The sequence below is a fragment of the Chiloscyllium plagiosum genome, chromosome 17, assembly GCF_004010195.1.
Source record: "Chiloscyllium plagiosum isolate BGI_BamShark_2017 chromosome 17, ASM401019v2, whole genome shotgun sequence".
NCBI lineage: Eukaryota > Metazoa > Chordata > Chondrichthyes > Orectolobiformes > Hemiscylliidae > Chiloscyllium > Chiloscyllium plagiosum.
In genome coordinates, this window is record NC_057726.1 from 48,644,033 (window position 1) to 48,664,650 (window position 20,618).

Here is a 20,618-nt window from a genome sequence, read left to right on the forward strand (position 1 = left end):
GTAGCTGGAATGTGGTGTGGGTGTGGAGGTGGGAGTGGGGGCGGAGCCAGTAACTGGAGTGGGTGTGATGGTGGGGGGAATGGGAGTGGAGTCATGAGCAGGGGTAGTGTTCCCCTCGGGGTTCTGGGGGGTGGGTGTAGTGACAGTGGGGTCTGTGGCGGGCATGTCAGCAGAAAGCAGGTGAGTGGCGCTGGTGGGGGCGGAAGTGGTGGTGACAACGGCAGTAGGGGTGGCGGAAGTCACTTTGCTACCTTCCCCCACCCTCCTCTCTGACCTATCACCTCCATCCCCAACCCCACTCACCTATTGTACTCTTTGCTACCTTCTCCCCAGTCCCCCTCCTCCCCCCATTTATCTTTCCTGGAAGCTTCCTGCCTCTCTTCCTGATGAAGCGTTTTTGCCCGAAACATAGATTTTCCTGCTCTTTGGATGCTGCCTGTTGTGCTTTTCCAGCACCACTCTGATCTAAATTCTGGTTTCCAGCATCTGCAGTCCTCACTTTTACCCTAAGGCTTGGTGTGAATCTAAGCACGTAATCCTGAAACTTGAAATGTACCAGTCTCTTAGTCAGCCAAGAAGATGACTTTACAACAAGATGACCAACAAATTTTGAGCAGACCAAAGAGCATCTTAAACCGAGTTGATGGTCCAGGGATAGTTATTGATTGACTCCGTGTGTGTCACTGGGAACAGTCAGTTTGACTTGGGCAGCTTGAACGGATAAAGGGAAATCTTGTTGTGTATAGTGAAACCTGATTGCTGTAAAAACAAAAAGGCAGCTTTTGAAAGTAAGGCGAACGTGATCTGAATAAGTGGTATTATCCTGTAGCAAATTCAAATGAACATAATTTTTTTTAAGTTGTGAATAATAAATAGGATGAAAATGTTTCTGGGATCAAAGTGGTAAATGCATTCCTGTTAAACAAATGAGGAACTGTAAAAGCAGAAGCTGTGGTGTGAATGTCCTCTAATTTATACATCAGTGGTGAAACACTCATGAAAGTATGTTCTCATTCTTCAGAACGGTATTTATTATCCAGTTTCTGGTTGCAAATATTTCCACCTCTAAGTTGAGATTAAACTCTAAATTTAATCATTTTTTCACGTGATAAATCACACGCTTAGTTATGTAAGCTACATTATCAAGTAAAAACTGTTCCCTTAAACCATGAACAGACACTTGAAAAGTCAGCTTCCTGATAATTTACAGTTTAACATTTAGGTAGCGTTGTGGACTGTAATAGAGGGCTTGGCATGGCTGCACGCTGAGTTACTTCTTCAGAATCAGAATATCCTTTGTTATCACTTGTACTCCGGGATGGAAGTACAGTGAAAAGTCTTTACAGTGATTGCCTTTTTTGACGTCAGCTTAGGTATAAGTACCTGGGTATTAATCTTAATGAAAAAACATAGTTGTGTTATACAAAAGAGAATTAAAAGGAAAACAGTAGGATTACTTAGTCTGAGAATGAGAGTTAGAAATGAGATGGTTATAATATTGTGAAAAGGATTTTTATTACAGTAAGTAGAGAATTCCAAACAGTAGTTCAGCACGTGGTGCCAGGGCCAAGTCCAACAATTTTACCAGGATTTGCTTCATTATGTGCCGCTCTGGTCCCTGGTTTCTCCTGTTGCTGTCACTCCGGGGACTCTCCCTGGCCCATGTTCCTTTTGCTACCATTGCAGGACATGGCCCATGCGCTCAGCTCCTGCCAAGTCTCCGGTCGCAACAACTCCTCTAGGTAGGGGTAGTTAAACGTTGGGGGCGAGGGAAGAAAAAAGTACTGCAAGAGGAGAAGAAAAAGAACTGGCAAGGAGAGGAACTCCAACTGGAGTATCTTACCCTGCAGCTATCTTGACCAAGCAGGCTTGGCAATGTAAAAGAGTTCATACGTAACATAGACTGTACCCACAACAGTGAGGCCCATGGTTACTCGCAACAGCACATCATCTATCACATTACCATTTAAATAGACTGGCATCACATTGTTTGTCTATAATACCTTCTGCTTCTTGGAAGTCTTAATCTCCTCTTGCTCATTGGCTGCTTACTGAAGGTTTGCTTTAAAAGCTTTCAAGAGCCCTCACAGCAATCCTCTTTCTCTCTCAGTTGCTTTACCATAGCTACATTAGCAGTTTTTCAATCCTCTGGAATTTTTCTAGAATCCCACTCTGTAGCTATTTCCTGAATTATCCCAGAATGCCAACCCATTAGGTCCAGGCCTTATTAGCATTTAACCCCATCAGTTTTCAGGGGGAGATTGGTGCAGAGGATCCTGTTTGTAATGAATAATGCCCATTGTTATATTTCAGTCTGAACTTGAGAGGAGATGCAGTGAAAAGGGTACTAACTGCTTGATTACATTCTTCCAGCATTGTGCTTATGTGATGGAGATATGTTAGTTGAGACCTCACCAGACACAGCAAGGTGTGGTTAGGGTGATAACTTTTTTTGTGTGTGTGTAAGCGCATGCATGCCAGTTACTTTGAAAAAAACTCTTGGTAACGTATGCTTGTTGTCTCATACCAACTTAAATACTATTGTCTCGTAAATTTTGCTTTCTCCCTGTGTTATATCTTTAAGTTTACTTGAGGGTTAATAATTCTTAGTGGTTTTAATTCTGTGCAAGTTCAAATATCCCATATGTCATATAAATACAGAAGGCATTGTTACTACATGATTGCGTCATCTAAAAAAATAAGTTAAGGAGAGTCAAAAAATTGTCCTCAAATGCAAAATGTAGCTTTCAAATTTCAGAAACAGCCTTTGTTTCATTTTTGTATGAGGAGGGAGGTATCATGATATCTTTCAAAAGTAAAACAGTTTTGAGAGAACTTTCAATTTTTCAGTCTGATTTTTTAAAATTAAATCTCTGTCTCCAACTGAGATTTTAAAATAATAACAAAGTCCTGGAGAAACTCATCAAAGTTAATGTTTTTAGTCCAAACTTTCTCCTCCTCTTACTGTCATGACTCAACATTAGCTCTCTTCCCTCTCCATAGGTGTTGCCAGACTTGAGATTTCCCAGTCCTTCCTATTTTTCTATCAGATTTCCAGCATTTAGCTTTTATTTGTGTGATTCCATATAGGAAAGCCATATCTTGACTTTCAATCCACCACCAACTCTCCATAGATTCAGTTTCACATTAATGAAAACTAAATGTAGGTTTGACTTCAAAGATTTTACACAACATGTGATTTTGTGGGATGTGTACTTGAGAAAGTAGTGGAAATGAAAATCCTGAAATGATTTAAGCATCAATAATTTGCTGCATTAGGGTGAGCTTCTGGTGTAACTCAAGGTGAACCAAATAATCTACCTTGCCTGCAATTATTGATGATCAAAAGTGGGTATGTGCATGGGTTATCTGTTACATATTCATTTGCTGTCTTTTACTAGGAAATGTCTTTAGTATCCCTAATAGCTCACGTAAGATGGTGGAAATGATTCATTGTGAATATAGAATCCCAAAACAGCATGGTAGTGTGTTCAAATATGCACACGTGCTGTTGATGAATTATTTTTAAGTGACCTGTTAAATGAACAGTCTTGGTAATCTCGTTAGGTTTACAATACAGTAGACTTTGTCATCTTTGGTAAAAACATGCACAGTTTGCTCTCAGAATTCTCTATTTTGTTTTTCAAATATTTCTGTTTGTTTTGCAGGATGACACTTGTGTTTTTAACATTATGTCAACCCTATTCAAAAGTGGAAGTTGAGGTAAGAATATAAATGATAGTTCTTGGCCCCTGCCGTTGAATATATCTTTCCATTCACTTGGACCTCATGATTAGAGGAAATTTAAAATGAATCTTTTATTGAGGAAAAGAAAAAAATAGGAGGAGATGTGATCAAGATGTTCAAAATGGAATGGATAATTCGAATGCGAAGAATGATTAATTGTTTTTTGGGTTCAACATGAATCACAGCATAAACATTAGAAGAGCAGGCCATTCAGCCCTTTGTGCCTGCCTGACCAATTGATGCAATCATGGCGAACTCCATTTATTGCCTGCCCTAAATCACTCCATGCCTGTGACTCCCTTGATCAAACATCTATCTAATTCAGCCCTGAATGTGTTCAATGACTCAGCCTTCACAGCATTCAGGTGTTGAGAGTTCTGTAGACTTAACAGCACAAAAGAAAATTCTCCCTACCCCTCCCTCTTAAAAGGGAGATTTCTCATGTTTTAGACTCTGTCTCATAGTTCGAGACCCCAACACGGAGGCAGCGATAACATTCTCTCTGTCAGCATCCATCCTGTCAAGTCCCCTCAAGTCACATATTTCAGTAAGATTGCCCAGCTTTTTTTCTTAACTCCAATGGAACCAGATCTGTCCTGTTCAACCTTTCATTACAAAATGCTTATAAAATGAGTAGACCTTTTTTGAATTGTTTCAACTGCAGCTATGCCTTTTGTTATGGAGACCAAAAGTGTACACACTACACCAGGATCTCACTATGGTCCTGTACAGATGTAGCACTACTTCCCTATGTTTATTCTTGATTTCATATGCACAAAACACTTTTTGTTTGCCTTCCTTCACTTGTGCCCCTGCATATCAGCTTTACGTAATTTATATATAAGGACACCCAGATCCCTGTGACTTGTAGAATTCTGCTGTCTCTCCGTTTGCACAAAATATTGCTTTTCTATTCTTCTGGCTAAAGTAGTCAAGTTTTTCCCATGCTTTACTCTACTGGCCTATTTTTAGCTGCTCAGTTGCAGTCTACAGAGATTTGCATAGGCTCTGATCTCTGGACAATTTACTTTCTGCATACACTCAGTCTCTTCAGCTATTTCATTGATTGAAATTGTAAATAGTTGAGGCACCAGCACTAATCCCTGTGACACTCCACTCATAACTGCTTGCAGCTCAAAAATTATCAATTTTTGCCTCCTGCCTGTTTCGTCATATTATCTTATTAGTGCATTTTCCCTATCGCTGACATCAAAACTGCCCTATAATTCCTTAATTTCCTCTGAGCAGAGATGTTACATTGGCTGGAATTGGCTGTTGAAGCCTTATACCCTACAGAAAAGAAATCCCTCATTAGCTGACACGTTTTCCCAAGTATGAACCCTTAGAATGCAACAAAGAAACTTCTCTTGCGAGTTTTATCTATCTACTAAGTAAATATCTATACTTTATTTCTTTCTGCAAGAGATCCTGTTGAAGTTAAATAGATCTTTATTCCTGACGGCTGAAGGAAAACCAGGCCTGCAAGGCCTGGAAGGAGATAATACTGTCCTTTCTAAAACAAAAGACTATACTGTCTCATTCAAATGAACTCTTGCCAGTTTTAAAATGTCTATTATTAAATGCAGATTAGCACAATGGCTACTTCTAAAAATTTTCAGCAATTGCCAAGGCAAAAACTAACTTGTGACTCTCTGGAAGTTTGCACCTCTCATTTGTTTGACAAGTATTACGCAAAGGAGCAATAGACCCTGCCAACACGACCACTTCTGAACGTAGGGCAGCATTGAAACTCATGGCTGACCTGATACTAACAGCCCCACAGTTACCTCCTTAAATGATTTTGAGACACATTGAAACCACCTAGTTTGGTTGAATTGCCTTGTCCATATTATTTGAAAGTCAGATGTTTCAGTAGCTTTTTAATATACAGCTCTGAACTTCATTTTTGAGAGTGCTTTTTAACATTGGGACAGACAATAAGCAGTTTGGTTCAGGCCAGTGAGGAAGTAGGATTCTAGAACCTAACCAGCCGTGGTTAACTAATAAATTGGAGGATAGTATAAAATTGAAAGAAAAAAATATGATATGGCAAAGATTAGACTTAAAACATTCCCAGTTCTCTGATTTAAAAGCCAACAAAAGATGACTAAAACAGCGCAGAAAATAAACCGTGGGCAAACTAACGAGTAACAAAAACAGGCAGGAGGAGCTTCTCTAAATATGAAGAGAGGGACCACAGTGAACACAGCCCCTTAGATAACAAGGCTATCTTAGAGCCCATGGTATTGGGAATAATGTATGAGTTGCAGATAGAGGATTGAGTAGCTAATAGAAGACAGAGTTGAAATTAATGGTGCATTTTCAGGATTGCAGTCTGTAACTACTGGAGTGCCACAGGGAAAAGTGCTGGGGCCGCAGTTATTTACAATATATATTATTGACATGAATGACGAAATGAATGTATTATCGCCAAGTCTGCAGATGACACAAATAGGTGGGCAGCTGAGTACTGAGGGTGAGACAATAACACTTAAAGGTATAGGCCGGTTAAGTGAGTGGGCGAAAACTTGGCAAATGGAATAAAATGTAGGAAATGTGAGATTATGTGCATTGCAAGATAAATAGAAGAGTTGAATATTATTTAAATGAGGAAGGCTGCAACATGGATTTGGCACGAATCAGATGCAGCTAACATCCAGTTCAGTGGATAATAGGGAACACAGGTGGATACTGGCCTTTATTTCAAAACAAATGGAGTATAAAAATACTAGGAAGGCCTTGCTAATGCTATACAAAGTACCAGTCAGACCAGCTGGAAAACGACGTTTTGGTCCCTTTATCAGAGGAAAGATGTACTAGCTTTGGAGGCAGTCCAGATAAGGCCTATTAGGTTGATTGCAGGTATACAAGGATTTTCTTGAGGTAAGGTTGAGTCGTTGGGCTTGTACTCATTGGAGTTTAAAAGAATGAGACCCCCTATTGCAATATATAAGATTCTTGGAGGAATTGATAATGTAGATACATAGATACCGAGAGTCTCTCACTAATGAGAGAATGGAGTCTTTTAAGACTGTAGCGACTTCTTAAATGGTGTGAGACATTGAATTCCAAATTCCCACCACCTGGATTTTTATATTTAAAAAAAAAGCTTTTCGCATGTTCCTTCTAAACCTCCTGCCCCTCACTTCAAAACAATAATCCCTGGTCATTGATCCCTCCACTAACGGGAAAGTTTTTCCTGTCTACTCTGTTTGTCACCTGAGAGCTTAATCTTGCAATAAGGGATCACCAATTTAAGACAGATGAGGCAGTTTTTCTTTCTGTCTGAGGAGAGTGAATGTGTGAAATTCTTTATCACAGGGCTGTTGAGTCTGAGATAGACACCTAATCAGTAAAGGAATCAAGCGTTATGTGGATAAGGTAGCAAAGTGGAGTTGAAGATTATAAAATCAGCCCCAGTCACACTTAAGAGATGGTGAACCTATAGAACACATTGCCACAGAAGGCTGTCGAGGCCAAGAGTTGAAAACAGACTTGTGATTGGGGGAGCAAGGATTGCAGGGAGAAGGCAGGAGAAAGATTTCTCAATACCAATCAACTGTGGTTGAATAGCAGAACAGGCCTGATGGGCTGAACAACCTGCTTCTGCTCCCATATCTTATGATCTGAAACTTGCCCCCAGTCTCTCGTTCATTCCTTTTGAAGCCTGTCTCCGAGGAAGAGTCTTGTATTTCGCATGAAATGTAAATTAGTTCACAGCCTTAAAGAGCCATATTGTTGTTTTCATTTGCATCTGAGCTTCTGTGAAAATGATTTCTGGCCAACTGCAAACAGCTTCACCTGATTTTGACCGACTGGATTTTGACTTTGACCGACACATGAATTAATAACCATATCATTAATAAATCAAGAATTATAGCTAATTTTCTTTTTTCCCTCTTTGCATGCTAATGTGAGTGTGTCACGAAAATATTAAATCTCAACTTGCTGATGAAAAGACATCAGGACAGAATCATAGAATTGAAAAGTTCAGCAAAGAGCCCATTGTGTCTAAATATGTCAGGATAGGCATCGGGAGACAGTCATGAGAGGCTGTACAAACTAATCAATTAACCACAGCTCTGCACAGTTGTTGAAGGCTGGAGTATGTGCCAGAAGCTTTGCAGGGGGTGCAAAACTCATTGGGGATAAGCTGGTTTGACGAAGCTAGAGGCTGAGAGCAGACCAGTAAAATTAAGAGGTCAAGAACGGATCTATATTTTTCATGAAAAGAAGGAAATGAGCAAGGAATCAAATTGGCATACTTTCCTTGCTAGGTTGAAATGAGGCCTAGAATGGTTCTAATACAGATGAACTGACGGTAAAAGTGAATAACCAGGGTATGCTAAAAGACATAGTGTAGAATATGGACCAGCCCATTCCACGTTACTAAATTGGGTAATTAATTACCTTGTAAGCAAGAGGTACTCTCTTTAGGATCCTCTCTTGCAGCTTTATCAACCATTTTGTGGCTGGGTTGTGCTTACTTTCACCCAAAAGTCAGTTCAGAGGCTGCTAACTCTGAAGCTTCCAGAACTGGTGCACAGTACTCAGTTGAGCTAGAGAGAAGCAAAAAAGGCTGAGATGGGAGTAAGAAAGGTTGAAGGAGATGCAGCCAAAGTGTGGCTCGTCAAATCTCTCTCCTAGATCTAAATACAGGCACAGAACGTTCCCAAACCTAGATGGCAAATTTATCGTAACAGATGGACGTGTGTTTGAGACCTACTTTTCCTATTTAAAGTGAGACCAGAGAGGTTTCCAACTCCAGATGAGAAAGCTACCTACCTCCTATTTTACAAGGAAGGAAACCTGGGCCCCTGCTGAATAAGGGCTGGCTGTCTGAATTCCACCTTCTGCTTTAGGGACAGACACCGGGAAAGTCCTGCAAACACATCCTAACAGCCTCCCCTTGTTTTGCATGAAAAATAGCTCATGCCCCTGCCTGATGAGCAGGATGTCTGTCCAAAGGTATAGGACAGAATAGGGACCCGAGTCCTGAACCAAGCAGAAAGTTTTGAATGGAAGGAGACTCCCACCCTAGTGGATGTGCAGAAAGTCTGGCTTAGAGTCATAGAGACCCTTTGTCCAACTTGTCCATTCCGACCAGATATCCCAACCCAATCTGTTGCCACCTGCTAGCACCTGGCCTATATCCCTCCAAATTCTTCCTATTCAAATACCCATCCAGATGCCTTTTGTTGACACTATCTTTCCAACATGGAAGGAGAACAAGAAAGTTCCCAGATGAACTAACAGGTAGTGAAAGACAGGTAGGACAGGTCATGAGGACTGTGCTGAGCTGGAAGGTTGGAGCTGAGGTGAGGTGGGGGAGGGGGAAATGAGGACATTGGGGTTGAAGTGTTCCAAGGCGGAAGATGAGGCGTTCTTCCTCAGGCGTCAAGTGGTGAGGGAGCGGCGGTGGAGGAGGCCCAGGACCTGCATGTCCTCGGCAGAGTGGGAGGGGGAGTTGAAATGTTGGGCCACAGGGCAGTGGGGTTGATTGGTGCGGGTGTCCCGGAGATGTGCCCTAAAGCACTCTGCTAGGAGGCGTCCAGTCTCCCCAGTGTAGAGGAGACTGCATCAGGAGCAACGGATATAATAAATGACATTGGTGGATGTGGAAGGCTCCTTTGGGAGCTTGGATGGAGGTGAGGGAGGAAGTGTGGGCGCAGGTTTTGCAATTCCTGCGGTGGCAGGGGAGGGTGCCCAGGCGGGTGGGTGGGTTTTTGGGGGGCGTGGACCTGACCAGGTAGTCACGGAGGGAACGGTCTTTGTGGAAAACGGAAAGGGTGGGGAGGGAAATATATCCCTGGTAGTGGGGGTCTGTTTGGAGGTGACGGAAATGTCTTTGGATGATGTGGTTTATGCGATTTTCCTGCTCCTCAGATGCTGCCTAACCTGCTGTGCTTTTCCAGCACCGCTCTAATCTAGACTCTGGTTTCCAGCATCTGCAGTCCTTGTTTGTACCTGGATGCCCTGTTAAACCACAGTGCAAATAAAACAAAATCTCAGAATGTGAAAACAAGTGTGCCCAGAAGTTTTTACAAAATTTGCAAACCACCCTACTAAGTGTGATAATTTCTGAAGTGCAAAGCATCAACATGACATTGTTAGATTGGAGTTGGTTCTTACAGCCTTAAAAGCTACAGAAAAAAATTTAACTTTGGTTGACACAGCATCCTGTTCGGAGTATGAACCCACAGAATTCAACAGAGAAAGATATTCTCCTGCTAGTTATATGTTTAACTGTCAGGAATTAATTCCCAAATGCATGAGAGATTTTGTTTTAATTTCTTCAAGAAAATCCTTTTTAAAAATGATATAGAATTAATTTTCTTCCTGATAGCTGTTAGAATATTATACCTGCAAGACATGCAAAGAAATCTCATTTTTTTTGAATTTTGCAATTGTACTCTCGTTTATTTTATAAAATTGATTCATGCATAAAATAGCCACTATCAGACATAGACTGGGCAACTTGACTGCTTTTAGAAATTTCCAGCAATTACGTAGAAAGATCCAAATCATCATCCCTCTGTAATTTTACACTTCCACTTTGAGTGTTGCAATAAAACCCAAAGGAGCAACAGACAGAGTCTACCCTTCCTAATTTTGTACAAAGGGAAAACACTGAAACTTATGATTGAAATGGTGCTACCAACCCCACAATTATCTCCCACCACACAATGGTTGGAGGAGTAAAATGCCCCATTTCAGAAACTCTGTCACATGACATTTTAAAACTAGCTTTAAGTGTACAACTCTAACTCTCTACTGAGACCTTTTTTAAAACAAAAATTGAAATAGACAAAAGGGCACTTGAGGCCTAGCCAAAGTCTACCTCTACTTTTGACTTCTCTTGAAGTCTCATTTTCAGAGGAAATCTGGACAAAAAACTGAACTAGTTCCTAAACTGCCTGAATAGCCAACTATAAGAACCTTTCACTGGGTATTGGCTTGCTGGACTCTGCCACACAAGAATCTTTCTCTCCATTTGTTTGGAATCATGACTTTTCCTTTGTTTTTTTTCTTCCTTGTATGTTTATGCCTGTACGTATGCTGAAAATTTAGCCCTGGGTTTGAACATTAAATAAACTATCTTTTAAAACCCTAGAATTAGTTTGCTTCAGATCATTTAAAAATGGGCTTCATAAGCAGAGACTTTGGGGGAAACCAGTCGTGGCCTCTTTTAAGATGGCAAAGAAACAGAAATGATGTTTTAAAAGTAATTCAGTATCATAATTTACAAACAAAAGAGGAGGACAATAAACTAAACTCCCTGTTGTTTGTTATCCTTGTGGAGATGCTTATTGCTATCCGTTTAGAAATTTGAGTTTGATTTTTGGCATAGTTAAAGTTTCCTCCTTTTTAAATAGTGCTTTTTTTTCACAGATTTTATAAATTAAAAATTTTCTAACTCACCACTAATCTTTACAGTGTTGGACACTTTCTTTCAATTTGATGCTATCTTTAATTTTATTAGTCAACCAGGGATGGCACATCCTTCTCTCAATCATGTTTTCCCAGTGAAATATGGCTGAGGTTTGCAATATCTCATTGCCTTCCACTGTTTCTGTGCTTTCTTACCTGTTGACCTATTTCCTCAGTTCACTTTAGCTATTCTGATCTTGTACTTTATACAAATATACTTGTATCATCCCCCACAACTGATAACCAGTACTTCTCCATGTTGAACAGCACTTGGACAAGTACTGTGGGTGACAAAGGTGCAGAATGTGCTGTGTGTGAGGGATTTCAATGTCCACCGTCAATAATGACTCTGCAGCTATATTACTGACTAAGCTTGTCAAGACTGAAAGGACATTGTTGCTAGAATGAGTCTGTGGCACGGAGTGAAGGAACCAACTAGAGGCAAAAATAATGCTTAACCTTTTTGCTTCTCTTCATGCCATAGATACATCTACTCATGTCTGTATCAGTAGGGGTGACCACTGCACAGTTCTCGTGACCTGGCATATTCCCCTCTTTGCCAATACTATTATGATTGAACCAAGGGGTCAATCCTGATCAATGAAGAGGGCAAGAGGGTGTGCAGCGACCAACACCAGATGCAAAAATGAGTAGTTAAAGCAACAACATTGGTCTATTTGCACTCCTGTCAGTGTAAACAGCAAATGACAAATCAAGCAAATTGATTCCAGAATCAATGGACCTGGTCAAACTCTGCAGTCCTACTAGATCCAGCTGTGAGCATTGGTGAACAATTAAATAACTCACTGGAAGAGGACCTCTACACGTGTCCCCATCCTCAATAATGGAGAAACCCAAACCATTATTGGAAAGGATAATGCTGAAGCATTTGCAACAATCTTCAACCAGAAATGCTATGTGTCTGATCTAGCTTGGCAACTTACAAAAGTTAGAGAGTGGTACTGGAAAAAAGCACAGCAGGTCAGGTAGTATCTGAGGAGCAAGAGAGTTGATGTTTTGGCCAGTCCTGATAAAGGGTCCTGCTCAAAATGTCAACTCTCCTGCTCCTCAGATGCTGCTTGACCTGCTGTGCTTTTTCCAATGCCATACTTCATCTACTCTGAAAATCTCCAGCATCCGCAGTCCTCACTATCTCGAACTTACAGAAGAACCCAGCATTACTGATGCCAATCTTCAACCAGTTGATTCAGCCATAGACATATACAACACAGAAACAGACCCTTTGGTGCAGCTCATTCCTGCTGATTAGACATCCTAAATTAAATCTAGTCCCATTTTTCAGAATGTGGCCGATATACTTCTAAACCCTTTCTATTCATATACCCATCCAGATGCCTTTTAATTGTACCAGCCTCTACCACTTCCTCTGGCAGTTGATTCCCATACATGCACCACCCTCTGCTTGAAAACGTTGCGATTTAAAAGGTCCCTTTTAAATCTTTCCTTTCTCACCTTAAACGTATGCCTTCTAGTTTTGGACTCCTGCACCCTGGGAAAAAGACCTTGTCTATTTATCCTATCTGTGCCCCTCATGATTTTATAAATCTCTATAAGGTCACCCCTCCAGCTCTGATGCTCCAGGGAAAATAACCTCAGCCTTTTCAGCCTCTCCCTGTAGCTCAAATCCTCCAACCCTGGTGACATCCTTGTAAATCTTTTCTGAAACGTTTCAAGTTTCACAACATCCTTCCTAAAGCAGGGAGACCAGAAATACATACAGTATTCCAATAGTGGCCCAACCAATGTCCTGTACAGCTGCAACATGACCTCCCATCTGCTATACTCAATGCCCTGACCAATGAAGGCAATCATATCAAATGCTGCCTTCACACTCCTATCTACCTGCAACTCTACTTTCGAGGAACTATGAACCTGCATTCCAAGGTCTCGTTGTTCAGCAACATTCCTCAGGATCTTACCATTAAGTGTAGAAGTCCTACTGTGATAGGCCTTTCCAAAATGCATCACCTCATGTTACCCATGTGGCATCAAGAAATGGCTGAAAAAAAATTGCAAAGGCTATGGTCCCTGACAATACACCAGCATTTATGCTGAAGACTTGTGCTCCAGAACCTGCCCCTCCCCTGGCTAGGCTGTTCCAATGCAGCTGTGACAATGGCATCTACCTGGCAATGTGGGAAATTGCCCTGTCATGTCTTATACAAAATATAGTATATTGCAACCTGCCAATTATTGTCAACATAAGTGATAAAAGGGATCATCAACAGTGCTATCATGCAGAGCTTGCCTCGCAATAACCTGCTCACTAACATTGTTTGGGTTCAGCCAGGGCCACTTGGCTCCTGACCTCATTACAGACTTGATTCAAACTTGGGCAAAAGAGTTGAACTCCAGAAGTGCATTGAGAGTGACTGCCTTTGACATAAAAGTTGCATTTGATCAAGTATGGTGTCAAAGAGCACTAAAAGAATCTGGAGTCGGGGGGATCAGGTAGAAAACTTTCTATTGATTGGAATAACCACCAGCACAAAGGAAAATATTTGTATTTGTTGGAGATTAGTTATCTGAGCTCCAAAATATCTGTACAGAAGTTCCTGAGTGTAGTGTCTTAATCCAAACATTTTCAACTGTTTCATCAATGACCATCCTACCATCACAAGGTTAGAAGTGAAGATGTTCGCTAATGATTTCACAATGTTTGGCACCATCAGATACTGAAATAATCCTTGACCAAATGCAGCACGACCCAGGCTTGAGCAGACTAGTGGCTAGTAATGTTTGGATCACTAAAGTGCCCGGTAATGGCCATCTCAATAAGAAATTATCTTTCATGCCAATTCCACCACTAGTAGAAGTCACAAAATCTACCCTGTCAAGTCCCCTAAGAACCTTATGTGTTTCAATAAGGTTGCCCCTCATTCTTCGAAATTCTAATTTTTAAAGACATAACCTGCTTAGCCATTCTCAACTCCTTTATTCTAGGAATTAGTTTCATGAATTTCCCTCCGTCAGTTTATTTTTCTCAAATTAGCGACCGAAACTGTACACTTGGCATAGTCTCACCATCACCACCCTATACAGTTATAACCCTCCAACCTCATCGCAATAAAGGTCAAACGTCCATTTGTCATCTTAAATAATTGCTGTACCTACGTGCAAACATCTTATGTTTCATGCACAAGAACACTCAGAACCCTGCATTTTCCTGGACACTCTCTTCACTTAAATCGTAGACTGCCTTTTCATTCTTCACATCAAAAAATGCATCACCTCACACTTTCCTACAATAAACTTCATCTACCAGGTTTTTGCTTATTCACTCAACTGACCTTTCTTACCTTGCAGATTCTCCATGTCCTCACCACAACATGCCCTTCCATCTATTTATTTTTATTTCATTGGCAAGTTTGGATATATTACGCTGCCCTCTCCTCCAAGTCTTAATATTGATAGTAAATAATTGAGGTCCTAAGATCCCAATGGCAATCCACATCTTCCCAAGCTGAAAATACCCATCAATCGCAATTCTAGTTTCTGTGTGTTAAACAATCCTCACTTCAAGCAAATACATTATCCCCAGTAGCATGAACTCCTATCTTGTGCAAAAACCTTTTCTGCGACACCTTATTGAAATCCTTTTGGAAATGCAATATATTACATTTGCTGGTTTCCCGTTATCAACTCTGCTTGTTATATCCTCAAAAAACTTTAGCAAATCTGTCAAACATTATTTCTCTTCACAAAACCATGTTGACTCTGATTGCATTAAGCTCACCTAAATGTCCTGCTATTTCTTTGTTCCAAAGACAAATGCTAAGATAACTTGCCTATAGTTTCCTGCTTTCTGGGCTCCCTCCTTTCTTGAAAGAGGGGCATCATATTGGCAGTTTTCCAATTCATTGGAAATTTCCAGAATCCAGTGAGTTCTGGAATATTTCAAAAATGCATCACCCCCAACCCCCACATCTTTGCATCCACCGCCACTATCTTTGCAGCCACTTCCTTTTAAATCTTTAGATGTAGGCCGTCAGGTCCTGAGAACTTGTCTGCCTTCAGTCCCATTAGTTTGTCAAATACTTTTCACTCATGATAGAGACCAATCTTAGACCTTTTCTCCCATTTTGCCCCTTGGTTATCTGATATCTTTTATGAGGCACCTTGTGAAATGCTTTCTGGCAGTCCGAATACATGACATGTATTGATTTAACTTTCACAAAATGTGTCGCTTCTGATTGTGTTAAATTTTTCTAACTCCTATTGTTGTCTTCCTTATTAATGGACTCTAGCATTTTCTCAAAGACTGTGAAGTCAAGCTGCTTAATGTTCATTCAATAGTTTGGTTTGTAGTTTTAATGTCAGTTTTACATTATGTAACCTTACCACCCATTTCTGTGTTGCTGCTGTGAATAATTGGCATAAAGTGAAACAGGTTTGGTTTGTTTTAATGTTGCTAGTTAGCTTCTTCATTTTTGTGCTTTAGATATTTCATACCTCTGTCTGAATTGAATAAAACTGTGGTAATAAAATTTTACTTAACAATTTCAGTTTTTGCCTGTGTATGTACCAAGTGAAGAAGAAAAATGTGATCCTCTCCTATATGGTAATAGAGTTCGTAGTGTTATGGCCTTGTAAGTAACTTGAAACAAGTTTTATTTGTTTTGCATAAAAGATTTTGTACATTTTTTTATTTTCATTTACAAAGTTCCTTGTCAAACTGATCACTTCACTTTGTTTGTAAATAGAAAGCTATAAGACTGCAAAAAAGACTAATTGTTTTCAATAATTATTCCACTTCACTCCTATTATCACATTTTGGGGATGGTTTTTAGTATCATTTTGAGAATTTAATAGAATATCATTAATACCCATCTAATATGCTGGCAAAATAAATTGGCTATTAAATGTGACTCCCTAATATACATAACTTGAGTATTGTTCAGTTAATGTCACAATTTACTGAAAACACATGCTGGAGATCACAGCAGATCAGACAGCATCCTTGGAGAGAGAGAGAGAGAGCAAGCTAATGTTTCGAGTCTAAATGACTCTTCGTCAGAGCTGGGCAAATCTGCTGTCAGCTCTGATGAAGAGTCATCTAGACTTGAAACATTAGCTTGCTCTCTCTCCATGGATGCTGTCTGACCGGCTTTGATCTCCTTTTGTTGTTTTTAGTACAGATTCCAGCATCTGCAGTAATTTGTAGCTACATAATGTCGTGATTTATTTTGGTCATAGAAAAATGTCTGCTTTGACATATTTTGTCATTTTTGTAGAGCTTTGGATGTGCCAGTTACGGATCACACGTTTGAAGATTGCAGACTGATGATTTCAGCCGGTGAACTGACTTTGCCCATGGAAGTTGGCCTGGTGGAGTTTACCAAAATTAACAAAAAGCTCAAGTATGCTAATCTGACTATATGGAATAGTTTTAAATCTTGTTTTTGGCTGAAAGTTTGAATATTTAAATGATAGTATAAATACTGAGATGTCAAATGCATTTTTTCCAAAATTAGTTGGATCAAATGAATACAAGTGTATCTCGAACCAGTGTCAAATCAGATACAGCAAAAGGCTGATGCACTTTAAAAGGCGCTGACCTCTGCTGGTGATCAAAGGTTAAGCATTTTAAATATCTCCTCAATGCACGTATAAAGAGAAAGATAGGGACGAACCGCTTTGATTTTTTCATATCCAAATGGAGGACTATGCATCTTCATTAGTAAAGCATTCTGAAAATGCCTTTTGTAAGGTATTTGCTGCTTTCTAACCTGGTATTTGATTAGTCTAACTCTTTATATTCCAAGGTCCGAACCCAAAGGCTTCAGTTTTCTTTTTCACAGTACTGCAAAGCTTTCTTTTTCAAACTGTTTTCTTCTTTAAGGTACAAATTTTAATTGCTTCAACTTAAGGAAGACTTGAAGAAGAACTCAGTTTTATTAATTTGCTACAAAATCATAAATTGCTGGAAAAATATTAATTTGCTCATTAATTTCCTGCCGCACTCCCAATTAAAATTAGCAGACACCAAAGCATTTGTCTTTGTTTTTAGTACTGATTTCCTCTAAGCGTTTACCATTTGTTCTATTTGGTGGCTGTCACCTCTGGTTTTCCGAAGCACCCTCCCCGCCCCCAAAAGTTAAACTATGCAGTTTAAGTAAAAAAAGAGCTGGATTGAAAAGGTGAAAGGATGGAAAAAGAGGATCAGATGAATTGTGATGGAGAGAGGATGAGAAAAAAATTAAAGCAAGAAAGAAGCCCAAAAGAAACTAGCAGGGCAGGAATAATATATAAATAAATCTCAGTAGTGGTGCAAATGGCTGCTGAATGCAGATTCTCAGCTGAAATTATGCATCTATGTTTGCACACATCTTCATTTAATGTGGTTGTGCAACAGAAGCATTTTGTGCAAATCCACATACAAAAATGGGAAGTACAAGAAGTCTGACTTTGTGCTTTTTGTTTCAGAAGCTTAGTGCTGGAGAAACTCAGTTGGTGTGGCAGCACCTAAAGAGAGAGAAATAGAGTTGATGCTTCAAGTCTAATGACTCCTCTTTAGCATTCAGCAGGGCAGTTCAGAAGATGACATTGGACTTGAAGCATTAACTCTGAGGAGATACCCCATTGAGGAGGGTAGGGACTCTTGGTTGAAGATGTTGGAAGGAACTTAAGAGGTGATGTGACTCTGTGTGAGGGTGTGCCTCTGATGGACCAAGAGACCTGTAAAGGAGGTTCCCACCCCATTCATCACTTGTCCAAAACCAGTCAATCGAGCTCAAGTTGCTGAGCTTCTTGCATATCATTGATCTCCCCGTCATGATTAAGATACCGATGGAAGCAGAACATGGCCCCTGAGTGACCATTAATTGTCCATTAATTTAAGCCCCAATGAACCCATCAGTAGGTGAACCATTCAATATTTCCCTCTCCTACATAAAAGTTTGGAGAAGTCAGAGACTGGTAAGCAGGTGGCTGCAAGATCACCTATTGGATCTTATGAATCTTTTTGTCTTTGAACCTGTAAGCAGGAAGAGTAAAATCAGCTCTGTGACTACTCTGTCATGGCTGTGTTTCAACCAAAACTGATGGCCAAGCAAACCAGTTATGGACAAGCGGTTGTTTGGTATTGTGAGCTGTTTCGAAAGTCAGTTGATGAGTTTAAGAAAAAAATCAAATGGTTATCTTTAGAAACGGATTCAAAGAGAACCAGTTTCCATTTAATGCACCAAATGAAGGGAAAGAATATTGTAACCTCCTTGCAGCTATCCTACTGGAGCTTTAATGAATTAAATAACAAATAAAACATTATACAACCATGATCAAATCATGACCATGCACTATTGTTACAAATGCCAACGCTTCATAACACATATTAAAGTGCATCTTTTAATTTGAGATAGAATAAAATGACCTGGACAGATGGTATGGTCACTAAATCACTAATACCCATAGATAGACCCATGTGACCTGTGAGCAAAATCTGTAGAAAATCAAGTGAAAGTTTTCTTACCTTGTTAAAAAAGAAGGGTCATCTGGTTTTCTGAACACAACCATATACATGGAGAAATGGAAAGGGGAATAGCAGCTGCTGCTGCTGCTGTGAATAGCAGTGGGCAAGACATTATTTTTATTCAGCCATTAGCTGTTTAGTGCTAGTTCTCTGTTTGAAGATACAAGACATTCAGAGTTTTAAGGAAAAGAAGTCTCCAGAATAGATTTAGCTGCTAGGAGGTGTTTTGGAGATACTCAGACAATGGGTTAACTTTCAAAGGACACTGAAAGATTCACCCTGATGTGGCAGGGAGAAGGAAGACTACTGGAAAGCTAGGAGGAAGTTGAAACTTAACTTTTGATGCTATATGGAGAGCTTGGCATAAATTTAAGATGTATTGTAATGTATTTTTAGTGTTTTAATTGCTGAAGTAATGTGTAGCATCAGTTTATTTTAGTTTATTCATTATAGAAAATGTCTTGAAATGAAATCCTGACTTGATTCTTTCCAACAGTGGATGGAAAATTCAACCTTTTAAAATTTATTGATCCGTATGAATATCGTAACACTAAAACCCATCGCCAAATGTTCTAAGTATTTAGAATATAATTTAAATGGTAGGATCTGGCTAGGGTTAGTAATGTGAAGCTGGATAGTGATTGCTCAAATAGCCTTTCCCTGTGTAAAAAAAAAAACTTGCAGCTTTGATTTGTATGTTCAAGTTCTGATGTGGTCTGGATTCTGAATCCAGAACCTTTTAACTCCAAGACAAGAGCATTGCCAATTGAATCATGGCTGACATGACTACTTTGTTTATTTATATATAGTATTCTATGTAAATCTGATTTTCCACAGTAACACCGGTTTATTTTGCACATCAAGATCAGTTTTCCATTTCAGCATTGATTGGTTAGTATTCTGGATTGGTTCTTGTCAGGTTTTCTGTTGTGTGTTCTTCAATCAAATAATGATTATTAAAATGTAAAGCAATCCCCAGATTTTGCTCTGGGTTATTTTGTGGAAGCATGTTGAACTTGGCCTCCCAACCATCTTGTTGTTGTCAATAGAAAACATAAAATTTCAGAGACAGAACTTGCAGTAACTTTTAATTTCATTCTCTCTTTCCATTTTATCTACCTATTGCATATGATATAATAATTCCTCAAGTAAGAACATTACCAGTGATAAACCAACCCAGCTTTTATCAAAAGTGGGAAGTCTTAGTTAAAAAGTATGTAATTAAACTAGCAAACTTCAAACTATTTCCGATTGCTTGGTTTATTCTTACAGTTTAAACTGGGACAATGTACGGAGCCAACTGGACAATTTTGCCGCAATTGCCAATGTGTCCAAGGGTGGAAGGATTGGTATTGAAGAATTTGCCAATCACTTGAAACTGCCAATTACACCTCCACTTAGGGATGTGTTTTCTCTTTTTGATCGGGTAGGTTATTTATATATTTTATTCAAAGCAAAATTTTTCATAGTGAAATGTATATTCAGGAAGGAAGAAGCCCAAATTTCCCCACATTTTTGTCAGAATTCAATATGTTTGAAGAATTTTGTCCATGATTGAATGAGTAATTGAGCAATTTTAGCCATGAGCTGAAAATGTGTTGCTGGAAAAGCACAGCAGGTCAGGCAGCATCCAAGGAACAGGAGAATCGATGTTTCAGGCATGAGCCCTTCTTCAGGAATGAGGAAAGTGTGTCCAGCAGGCTAAGATAAAAGGTAGGGAGGACGGACTTGGGGGAGGGGCGTTGGAAATGTGATAGGTGGAAGGAGGTCAAGGTGAGGGCGATAGGCCAGAGTGGGGGCGGAGAGGTCAGGAAGAAGATTGCAGGTTAGGAAGGCGGTGCTGAGTTCGAGGGATTTGTCCACCTATCACATTTCCAACGCCCCTCCCCCAAGTCCATCCTCCCTACCTTTTATCTTAGCCTGCTGGACACATTTTCCTCATTCCTGAAGA

The 20,618-nt window shown here is 39.8% G+C and overlaps 1 protein-coding gene across 1 annotated transcript in view; it reads left to right on the forward strand.

Annotated features, from left to right (window-relative positions):
* lpcat2 (lysophosphatidylcholine acyltransferase 2) overlaps positions 1-20,618 on the forward strand; it is a 71,753-nt gene that overhangs the window by 42,845 nt on the left and 8,290 nt on the right. The window contains exons 8-11 of the mRNA XM_043707013.1: positions 3,669-3,723; positions 15,706-15,788; positions 16,434-16,559; positions 19,940-20,093. Coding sequence (XP_043562948.1) covers positions 3,669-3,723; positions 15,706-15,788; positions 16,434-16,559; positions 19,940-20,093 — 418 coding nt within the window. The remainder of the gene's footprint in view (positions 1-3,668; positions 3,724-15,705; positions 15,789-16,433; positions 16,560-19,939; positions 20,094-20,618) is intronic.